General features: G+C 35.3%; 1 protein-coding gene across 1 annotated transcript in view; it reads left to right on the forward strand.

Moving 5' to 3' along the window:
- MAN2A1 (mannosidase alpha class 2A member 1) overlaps positions 1-12140 on the forward strand; it is a 232810-nt gene that overhangs the window by 105196 nt on the left and 115474 nt on the right. Inside the window, exons 6-8 of the mRNA XM_007529199.3 lie at positions 1119-1292; positions 3904-4090; positions 9208-9385. Coding sequence (XP_007529261.1) covers positions 1119-1292; positions 3904-4090; positions 9208-9385 — 539 coding nt within the window. The remainder of the gene's footprint in view (positions 1-1118; positions 1293-3903; positions 4091-9207; positions 9386-12140) is intronic.

The raw sequence follows: 12140 nt of genomic DNA on the forward strand, positions 1-12140 counted from the left end.
CAGGTGTTTGAATGAAAAAAAAACTAATCTGATTTTATTAATTCTAATTTTTAAAATGGTGCATTTTATTTATTACATGTGAGGGACATAGAAGAAATTGGGGAAGGGGGAAACAGAGCACTGTTCTGGTATATGCAGTGCTGAGATAAACTGGGAACTGAAGCAAATCTGAAGCTGTAAGTTGAGGTATTTCCCCTACCACATTTTGATGTTTACACTTTTGTTTTTATTTTTTACATTTCAACTTCTAAGTGACTCATAATTGGTGTAAGAAATTTCATTGAAATTTGGTTGTTTTTTTTTTTTTTTTTTTTTTTTGGTTCCAGGGTTGGGGCTCAATGCTGGCACTACAAATCCACTGCTGTTCCTGGAGTCTATTTTTGCCCTTTTTGTTGCCCTTGTTATTGTTGCTATTGTTATTGCTGTCACTGCTGTTGGATAGGACAGAGAGAAATTGAGAGAGAGGAGGGGAAGAGAAAGACAGACACCTGCAGACCTACTTCACTGCCTATGAAGGGATGCCCCCTGCAGGTGGAGGATCCGGGGGCTTGAACCAGGGTCCTTATGCTGGTCCTTGTGCTTAGCACCATGTGTGCTTAACCCACTGTGCTACCACCTGGCCCTCAAGATGAAATCTTTTTATTTTGACCAGTTCTGCTATTATACAATAAGGTGACTTGAGGCTGGTGTAACAACCAATTGAAGATTTCCCCAATGTTGGTGTTGGTGTGCAACTCCAACATATAATGAGTTTGCATGCTTCTAAACATTTTTCTTGTTGTTCTGTAGCTGAGTTGAAAAGATCCTAGATTGTTTTACTGGCTCCAGTGAATAACAGTAGTTTTCTCATATCTATACTATGGATGACTTTATTTCAGTCCACCTAATTAGCTTCTAGAGCTATCACCCTGCCAGGGAAGATAATACAGTGGCAGCATCTTCCCAGAAACTGCATATTCTGGGAATTCTGTAGGAGTGCTTGCTGAAGGGTAAGGCTGGGTGGCTTCTTTGCCTTAGAATTCAGAAACTATCAAATTCTGATGGGTCTGGGCTTGTTGTGACTTATTTTTTTTCTTTATTTATCAATTTAAAATAATACTTATGTTCTTAATCAACAGGAGTGAAGCCTCAGTCTGGTTGGGCTGTTGATCCTTTTGGACATTCACCAACAATGGCCTATCTTCTAAAACGTGCTGGATTTTCTCACATGCTTATCCAGAGAGTCCATTATTCAGTTAAAAAGCATTTTGCACTGCATAAAACGCTGGAGTTTTTTTGGAGACAGAATTGGGGTATGTAAGGTTTGATGTAAGTTGAAGGTGCTCACTTGACCTAGATGTTATTTCACCAGGGTTATAAAAACTCATACTTGAAAATCAGGTTGCATAAGGAGACATTCTTAAAATTATTTTTTACAGTATTTGTGTCAAGAATCTTTTTAAGCAAATAGTGAAGATACTTATTTATAGAACATTTGAGATTCGTTTTTTAATTTCTAAAGTAGTCTTTTTCAAGTAGTACTTTTACTTCTATTTTTCTAAGTACTTGTTTTATCAAAAAGCTGCACATGTGTTAGAATGTATCAAGTCATTCATCTTGTATTTAGCCAATGTTTGTTCCTTCTGTCTCTTGTCTCCACATTCAATAACACTTGCCTTTCAAAAGCTAAGTCCTATCTCCCTTAAACACCCTTGTATTTACCATATCACTTGTTTTCACAGTGTGTTTTGGGGTGATCCAGGCATTCCAAGGACACAGTTCTACTGCTCTTTGCTGGTGAAAAGGAGTCAGAGCAGACTGTTTTTTTTTTGTTTTTTTTTTTTAATTCGAGAGGTCTTTGCTTTTCCCAACCCCTTTGACTTATTATATTATGGGCTATGCTTTGTGCTTTAGGCTATACTTCTAAACTAGGTTCTGTGCCTTTCTGAAACTCAGGCTCCTTCCCAAAGCATATACAACTTATTCTGTATTATGTTTTCAGTTAGATTTCATCTGGGAAAAAAAAAAGAGGATTTTGTTGCTAAAACAATGGGTTAGAAATCACTGCATTACATTATATTTGATTTTCTGTATGATCTAGAATTTCCCCCCCTTAATTGTTTTGGGAATATCATTTGTATTTGTTCTATGTGTGATTATATTTTTCAAAATTATTTTATTTATTAGAGATAGAGAAAATCAGTGCATCACTTTGCAATTTGTGAAGCCAGAGATTAAGCTCGAGACATCATTGCTTGTAAGCCAGGTGCTCTGTTTCCTGACCCAAAGGTGTCTTTTTGTTGTGGTTGTTTGTTTTTCCAATAAAGAACTTAGGCCATTAGTTACATATTTTTCATTATTGAAAATTAAACATGTAAAGCAAATAAAACTTGTAGGGGTTGCATCTCATACAGTTTAAGCAAATTCAAAGGGATATAATCATTTTTTCAAAAAAAATATTGTTAATTGAAGAAGCCCTATATAAACAATTGTCTACATTCAAATTGTTCAAAATAGCAATCAATAAAAAATTACCAAATGCTATTATTCCTGAATGCTATATGAAGAAAAGATAACACATCTTTGCCTATGATGAAATTATAGTCTAAGGTGAGAAAAGACAACACCAGTTGTGTCAGGTAAACTGAAATGTGTAAATGAGCTGCTATGTTTATGGAGTGAGGAGATGGAGGGAATGTTGTTGATCTCCAATCAAAAGGAACAGGCAAGTGCCCTTAGTTCTGGAACTTGTGACAACTTGTGACAGCTTCTGTATACAGATAGCAAACATTAGTGACTAGCATCCATGGTGTCCTAAACATGAATGTGATTCAGTGAAATGATTGACTGTTCAGAAGTATATGCTATTATTGTAACTACTTGGAATGTGATATACAAATGGAATATTTTAGAATTTTCCAGTTAGATTTGAACAAGCTGCTTTAAAATGTGTTTTGGAATTAAGTGGAGCTTCTTTATGTATTCTGGAAACATTTACTTTTGTTTTTTACAAAATGTTGGCTTTTCTTGATTTATCTATCTCTATTATGAGTAGTACCAATTGCTGAAAATTGAAAGCCCCTACATAAGTAAAGAGGAGGAAATATCTATTGGTCTGGATTGTACAAAGACCCCCTCCCCAACAACTAGTTAAGGCTTCTGATCTCACTGGGTGGTAGGCTACTGACTTCTCAAGGGTAGTAATGTCAAGGCATCCTGGCACTGGAGCTTTAATTAATAGCTTTGCATCAGGAATCTTTGCACATTTTCCATAGCTTGTTGTTGTTATTGTTGTTTATTTTTGACTTTTTTCTTTTCCTGTGCTCCTTTTTTAGTGAAAGATTTCATTGGATTTTGAAAATTATCAGAGAGTCTCAGAATTCCTCTGGCTGCACTTCCTTCTTACTATAAGAAGCGAATAGGAATTAGCCCATAATTTTAAATGTCTTTTTTTCTTTCTTTGTTCTTCCAGCTCCTCTCTTTAGTCCCTTCCTCTCTTTATCTCATTCAGCTTCTGCAGCTAATCTAATGGTTCATCACAGTATGTCTTATTACCTGGGGTGGGAACAGATGTGGCAGGAGCTGGCAGTCAAGGATGGATATAGCTGTAATTTTGAGTGAGTTGGTTCTAACTGTTGCTTCTGCTCAGTTTGTGCCCTTCTGGGTCAGCAGATGCTAGCTCATGTTAGGGCTTTTCTGTCTCTGGTTAAGTTTAGATAGAATAGGTGATTAGAGAGTGAGATGTGCTAGTTTCCTTCATATTGATGGTCGTTAAATGCTGCTGGGGCATGTATACATACTAGTAATTAAAAAGTAATTAATTTAGGGTAGATATTGCATCATATGTAAAATATTGGCATTTTGAACAGTTTTGAGAAAACAAAATTTATAATTGCAAGTTTTTCTGTTGGCTCTTTATTTTAGATCTGGGATCTGGCACAGATATTTTTTGCCACATGATGCCTTTCTACAGCTATGACATCCCTCACACTTGTGGACCTGATCCTAAAATATGCTGCCAGTTTGACTTTAAACGGTTACCTGGAGGCAGATTTGGCTGTCCCTGGGGAGTCCCCCCACAAACAATATCTCATCAAAATGTCCAAAACAGGTATGAAAAAAATGCATTTCATAACACATCTCACACAAAGTAGCGGTTCAGCTATTCATTACTGAAGTGACTAAAAGGGCTTCATAGCCAACATTAACGTTGTTCAAGGTATTCATTCACACCAGATTTAGAGGGACTTAAATTTGTCAGGCCTTGGCTATGCCTCTTATGTACTTTAACTTAATGGCGCGTGAACATTAGTAGTTCAATATACAATAAGGAACCTATAATCTACTGTGATCACTATCTGTAGGCCCTCATTATAAAAGGCTTCTACTGTGTTTGATTCCATATACTTTTGTTGATCATTAAACTTCTGGTTTCTTTTATGTAAATTGGTAAGAAAAGCAACCTAATTGCAAAGAATACACATTTATTGAAATGAAATGCTCAAGAGTCTAAGTATCTGTTCCCTTAATAACAATTTCAGTAATGGTGAATATTGCACAGTTCTGATGAATATATACTTTTGCATCTTTCTGCTATTTTTTGACTTAAATAAAACTTTAGTTAGGAATATTTACACTTGAATTAACGCTTTTGTTTCAGAAATTATGCTTACAAGGGGAGTATTTCATTACATCAACTTATGTATTTTTCTAATTCTAGCTCTTTTAAAGTTTAATTTCTTCATTTGAATATGTATAAACTTCACTAAAATTAAACTGCTATAGTATAAACCAATCAACTATAATAGAAGTATAGTACGCCTTAAATAAAAAAGGATCTTGCATTATGCTGTCCAATGTACTTAGCTATACATGCTTTTAAACACATGTATGGGAGTAGGAGATGGATGGCTCATCAGGTAAAGTGCCCTGATCACCACCATGGAAGCATCAGGCTTCTCTAGCATTGAAGCAGTGCTGTGTTACCGCTCACCTTTTTCTCTTTCTCCTTTTCTCTTTCTCTTCTTTTCTTCGTCTTTACCTTTCAGTCTTCACATGGATAAGAAACAGTCTGTGGGGAGCTGTGAAATCATGTAGGTATGAATCCTCAGTGAAGTCCTGGTGGCAAAAAAAAAAAAAAAGTGTGTGTAGAGAGCTGAAATTGACTATTTTGATCATAAAGAAGGTACTCCGCTGTGAACTTCTCACTGTGACAGATATAAAAAGTATTTTAGCATGATAGCCTTTGGGAAGCCATGAATCCTTTGTATTAAAATCTGATATTGATAGCTGTAAAAATCTGTTCCTGGTTAAGACTTCCGCCTGATTTCATTTTCTTGAATCATTTCAGCAGTGAGAAACACTGAACGGCCTGCTTCCTGGATTTAGGCATAAGGTATAAGTTATATAGTTAGAGGTGTGATGAAAAGGCAGTGGTGGTGAAGCCTTTCCTTCTTTACCTGCGGAAACTTCTCTTTGGTCATTGAACTAGATATTAACTCTCAACACAACTGGTCTGGGATAGGGAATTTCTTGAAGGGTAGTCAAATGCTTCAGATTGTGTTTGTTGTTCACTCAGACAAGTTGTGACAGCCCTCCTTCATTTCTTGGATGCAGTTGGGAGTATTTTTTTTTTTGAATGTTTTATTTAATTTATTTTAATGAGAGTTAGATAAAAAAAAAATACCAAGAGACCAAAGCACTGCTCAGCTCTGGCTTATTGTGGTGTTGGGGATTGGACCTGTGACCTCTGAGTTTTAGGCATGAAAGTCTTTTGCATAACAATTCTGCTGTGTCCCCAGCCCTGGGAGTACCTATTTATGGTCTGTTGTTGTGGGGAGGTGAGGGGTAGCATTTTGTTGTGCATCATCTTTTCAGAGATTGCTCCTAGAAGCATGCTCAGAATTTATTAAATTCCCATAATTCTGCTAGTGGTCCAAGAACTTAGGGGGATATGGATGCATGACTATATAATACTTATGTAGACTTAAAAAAAGTATTAAGTTTAGAAATATTACCACTGCACCTTCAGATATTACCTACCTTTAGACTTTGTGATGAGTAGAGATCTAGCATCATGGATATTCGAGCTCAGTAGCACTTGGTTTTCTAAAGAAAATAAGAATTAACTGTAATATACATGTTAGATTTTTGATTGTTTAGGTCATTGGGTAACCATATTTTTCCAGGAAAAAAAATTTTCAAGTTTAGTTATAGTTCTAGTACCATAGATTTTATATTTGTGATGATTATTTAATCTGAAGCATGTCAGATTGATATGCTTCAAGGATTTTTTTCCCCCTTAGTTTTATTCATGTTGAAGTTTCTTACGTGTTAGAATAAGGAAAGGACTATACTGCTATCTCACCAAGTAGGGCAGGGCCATAGATAGGTCTAGCCTAGGGTGAAACCACAGCACCTTGCTGGAGTGTCATGGGGCTGTGGGAAGCTCCAAAGCTGTGTTTATCTTACCTATCATCCATCTATCTTGTCTGTCAATCTCTCTGTCTGTCTATCATCAGTCTGTCCATCCATCCATCTGTTCATCCATCCATCCATCCATCCATCCATCCATCCATCCATCCATCCATCCATCCATCCATCCATCTGTCATGTTATCTGTTTTTGATAATATCTTCTACCTGAATCAGAAAGGTAACCAAGGAGTAGTAGTGAAATCAGGCATATGCTAAACCATGGCTCTTCAAAAGAGGAAAAAAAACAAATAAGGGAAGAACAGATTGATGCTACCTATTTTCAACTGCAAAAGTCAGTTTCTTTGCCATTATTTTATCTTAGGTTTACTGAGTATCCACTACCTGCCAGGTTGTATTGGCTGAACCTTTGACATCGTGATTAATGTTTGTGATTCCTTTGTTCTTATGCTAGATATGGTATATGCTAGATATGGTATATCTAGCAGCAAATCTTGGAATGCAATTAAGTCATCACTTTCTTTTTTGCTCATTGCCTGAAGAACTTATTTGGTTGCTCAGTCACAATCTTTATGTCTGTGATTGGTATACTTTTTTTTTAAAAGTTAGCTTTACTATTATATTTCTGTAATTAAATCCCATTGTATGTGTGTTCTTTATTTGTGATTAATAACCTAAGATTGGGGAGAATGTAGGATAATTATAAAAAGAATAGGAGACTAGTATAAATTACCAACTACTAATTTTAGAAAACTAGGTATTACATGCTATGTAAGGCTATTATAAATTATTTTTATCTTCAAGTTATTGCATTTTTGCTAATATTTTAATATTGGCAAAATACTTTAAGAGTTTATCGATATTAAAAGATTAAAGCCTAAATTTATTATTTTTTTTCTAATTTCTATAGAACACTTGACTCCATCGTTCTTTGAGTTTTGTCTATAAGTTTTATATTATGATTTGGAATTTACTTCTAGGTAAACCTTGCAGTGAAAACTAGAACAGTATGTAAAATAATATTTGTTATTTGTCTCTGATATTTTAAGCGTTGGAATTAATAAATATTAATAAGAAGTATTAAAAATAAACTTAGTGTTCTAATTCCTTAGTCTTTTCCTTCTTAAAAAAAGAAGAAGAGGACAGGTGGTTAAGTGCACATAGCACCGAGCATAATGACCTAGGTTCGAGCCCCAGCCCCCCACCTGCAGGGGGGAACGCTTCATAAGTGATGAATTAGGTCTGCAGGTGTCTAGCTTTCTCTCCCACTCTCTGTCTCTCCTCCCCTCTCAGTTTTTCTGTCCTGTCAAAGAAAAAGGAAAAAATGGCCACAGGGGCAGTGAATTCTTAGTGTAGGCCCCAAGCCTCAGTGGCAAAAAAAAGAAGCCCACAGTCTTTTCTAATATGAGACTTAAAATAAAATGAAATAAAATTAAATAAAATAACTCCTAGATAGAGAAAACTTTTTTAAATAGCCAAATGGATGCTGAAGTAATTTGTGAAATATGATTAATAATGTAATTGATGAATTTAATGCTGGATGCAGCAAGGCTGCTGCTGAAGTCCCCTTGGAAAGTTTTCTCACCACTGATTGAAAAGTTAACTTCCAATGCTATTCCCTATGACTGCCCCTCTCTCAACCTCATTCTCCTCAGAAGAACCCAGAACAGCTGGCTTTTTTAATTTCATTTTTGCTTGCTCTTCCTTTTGTATTCCCAGACATCCTCAAGGGGTTTCCCAGTTGAGCATTTCCCAGAAGATTTTTGGCAGATTGCTAACATAGGGAATACAGAAGCACATTTTATTTGGCTGACTTTTTCAGTCAAGTTTAGAGCCCAGAAAGGTAAAAACAGAAATGAATCATTCAATTTCTGAGGCTTATTTGTTGATGAATATTCAAAAGGGCCGTTACAAGTACTCAGATTATTGGTGGCAGATTTTGAGTTAACTTTCTTTAGAAGATAAAGTATACACCTACAATTGTTTTCCAAAAAATACTATGCTTTTTATGTTAACCAAAAATGTTTAGAGTTAGAGGAAATAATATTAAGATGAAATTCTTCATGTTTTCTGGAACTTATTTTTAAACAAAGGTTATATAGAATCCAGTTTTTGTGGCTAGATTTCAAGAGGGTATTAACACTCCTGACAATTTTTATGCCAAAGCTGATAAGCAACTTTATTTCTATTTTCTTCATTGGGGAACTGGAATTTTTCTCAGAAAAGAATGTATGAATCTTAAAATAGATCATGAAAAGTAGGAGGATATTTTTTTAAAAAAACTTATAATTCTTTAGTTTCTCCCTCCCTCCCTTCCTTCCCTTCTCTCTTGTTCTCTCTCCCTTTCTTTCTTCCTTTCTCCCTGCCTTCCTTTCTCTCTCATTCTCCTTCTCCCTCCCTCCCTCCCTTTTCCCCTCCCTCCCTTTCCTTTCCCTTTCCCTTTCCTTTCTTTTCTTTCTCTAATTTTCTTTTTTTACCAGAGCACTGCTCAGCTCTGTCTGGCTTGGTAGTGCAGGAGACTGAACCTGGGACTTTGGAGCCTCAGGCATGAGAGTCTCTTTGCATAACCATTATGCTATTTACCCCTGGCCAGATAATTAATTAATTAATTAATTAATTAATTAATTAATGTTTACCAGAGCACTGATAAGCTCTGGCTGATGGCAATATGGGGGATTGAACCTGGGACTTCAGAACTTCAGGCATGAGAGTCTCTTTGTATAACCATTATGCTGTCTATTCCCTCAGTTTGCTCATTTTCTTAATGCTAGTCCATTGTACTCTTCTGTTTCAGGGCTGAGATGCTGCTAGATCAGTACCGAAAGAAGTCAAAACTTTTCCGTACTAATGTTGTCCTGGCCCCTTTGGGAGATGATTTCCGATACTGTGAGCGCACAGAGTGGGATAACCAGTTCAAGAATTATCAGATGCTTTTTGATTATATGAACTCCCAACCTAGGCTTAATGTGAAGGTAATTAAAAAATATTTCCTCATGACCCCAAATTTGCGCTTGAACTTTCACTATTTATTGAAGCTAAAATATAATGGCCTTGCTTTCTTTGCTTCCCATTCTAGTATTTTTCAAACGTAATTTTTATGTACAAGTATAATTCACTAAGAGGAAAATTATATTATAGTTCCATTTCTAGACTTAACTATTTTCTGCCACTACTGAGGACTTCTTCTATGGAGTTGAAAGCACCACTCTGTTGTGATCTATGACAGTTTATCCGTTTTCTTCTTGTTGACCATTTGAGTTGTTTCTAGTTTTAGTTTTTTGTTTTGTTTTGTTTTGTTTTTCAAATAAAACTTCTTTTGATACTTTGTGCATGTTTGGTATACAAGAGTATGAGCTTATATAGGTTTAAAATAGAATGGTATTTCTGATTATTAGGTATTCCCATGTTCAAGCTACGTTTGACAGCTGTTGCAATATGTAACAGTTTCAGAATTTATTTTTGTCAAGAATTTAAAAATTGTTTATCCTTTATGATAGATATGATGGACTATTTTGTGTTCCCCTGGTGGTTAATGAAGTTGAGATTCTTTTCATAAGTTTATTGTCACCTATGTAGGTACCTTTTGTGAAGTGCGTATTGAGTCTTTGATGATCTTTTAAGAATTAATTGGCTTGACTGTTTTTCTTCTTACCAATTATTTTTTCATGTATTGTAACTGAGTTTTTTATTTAAAGTTATATAAATTTTGTTTCTCTCCATGTAACCTGCATTTTCTTTCTCTTAATGCTGTCTTTTGTTGTTATTGAAAGGAAATTCTTAAATCTAATATGACAGTATTTTTATGTTGCTGTTACTCTATTTAGGAAGTTTTTATTATCACCCACCCCCATCGCTGCCAATCATGGAATATCTCATTTGAAACAGTCCTCTAGTTTTACTCATATTTTCTGTGTAGTAATTGATTGAGTGAGCTTAGAGCCTAAGTCAATATTTATTGTGTGTTTACTATTCAATATTTGCCAGTAAAATTTTCAAAGTGATTTATTTTATTTAACTTCCTAAATTCACTGAATATTTTATGGTAGGTGCTAGAATTATTCCCACTATAGATGAAGGAGACTGAGGCAGAAATTTATTAATTTATCCATTACACACTTTATTTGGTGGGAACAAGACTGAGTAGGTGATAATGTTAAAAAATTATTTTTCTTCAGTTTAAAATGTAAGCATTTAGAAAGGATCATTAGATTTGCTGCTATAAAATTTATAGTGTCACAATTAGACTATATTACTTGTAGATACTACTTGTGTTTCTAAGTAGAAGTTTAGCCTTTGAAATAGAGAAGAAATAATAGCCAAAGCTCATACTATTACTTACCACTCTTGTTTCAAAATGCTGAATCAGAAGTTTAAGAGCTGTAATACAGAGGTATTATAAAATGTGCTTAAAAACACATGCTAGGTAAGTGGTAGAAATAAAATTTATACTCATGTCATCTGAATCTAGATTCTGTGCTCTCTTAACTGCTCTGATTAAGTAGCTGTTCTTTTTTATTTTTATTTTTTAATTACCTTTATTTATTTATTGTATAGGGACAGCCAGAAGTCAAGAGGGAAAGAGGTGATAGAGAGGGAGAGAGACAGAGAGACACCTGCAGCACTGCTTCATTACTTGCAAAGCTTTCCCCCTGCAGGTTGGGACCAGGAGCTCAAACCCAGGTCTTTGAGCATTGTAACTCGTGCACTCTACCAGGTGCACCACCACATGGTCCCTAAGTAGCTATTCTTAGCTACTTTTAATAAGTATTCTTCCACACTTAAATCAAAATAACTCCGTGTGTGTGCCTGTGTGTGTGTGTTAAAAAGTAGGAAACAACCAAATGAAGCTCTTATTACTGAAAACATGATCTGTTTATTTCTAATAACACTGCGTGTTAATGTCTGTATACAAGATTTGCTGTAGTGTCTTTTACCTTGATTTATAGATTTTGACTCAAGAATGGGTCTGTGTTCTAGTTATTTAAATCATGTGGTCACTAAGATCGTTTCATTTGAACCATCAGCCTTGCAATTCTTGTCACTCTTTGTGTTTTACTTCTGTTTACAATTTCTGTGGGGCCGGGTGGTTGCACATCTGATTGAGCACACATTTTACAATGGCAAAGACCCAGGTTCAAGTCCTTGGTCCTCACCTACAAGGGGAAAGCTTTGCCAGTGGTGAAGCAGAGCTGCAGGTGCCTCTCCGTATCTCTCCCTCTCTTTCTTCCCTCAAAATTTCTGGCTGTCTCTATCAATAGATAAACAAAGATTAAAAACAATCAATTCCTGCTATTAACGTCTTTTTTTTTGTTTGTTTGTTTTTTTTGAACGACCTGTTTTTCAAGTCTCTAAGAGTTCTAATTGGGGCATATAGGGAGAGAGGATGTGAGGAGGAACACATGTGCATGTGATGAATGAGAGTAAATAATGACTTCAGAACCATATTTACTCAAATATATTATTTGTGTTCTCTCCCCTACTTTTCACACATCTCTGGATTATTTTATACCTTACTCCTTGCACACTTTATAATTCTCAAGATTTATAAGAAGCTTTTAGAACCTCAGATTTGATGGACTTAAATAACTTATTCAAATGGTTTAGGTATGCACATTCTTTTAATTTCATTTAGAACTTGATGCAGGTAGGAGTTACTATGAGTATTTTCCCCCACTGTGTATTCATCTTTACTTGGAAGCACATCTACAATATTTATTTAGGCCATTT

The sequence above is a fragment of the Erinaceus europaeus genome, chromosome 11 (assembly GCF_950295315.1).
Source record: "Erinaceus europaeus chromosome 11, mEriEur2.1, whole genome shotgun sequence".
NCBI classification, from domain to species: domain Eukaryota; kingdom Metazoa; phylum Chordata; class Mammalia; order Eulipotyphla; family Erinaceidae; genus Erinaceus; species Erinaceus europaeus.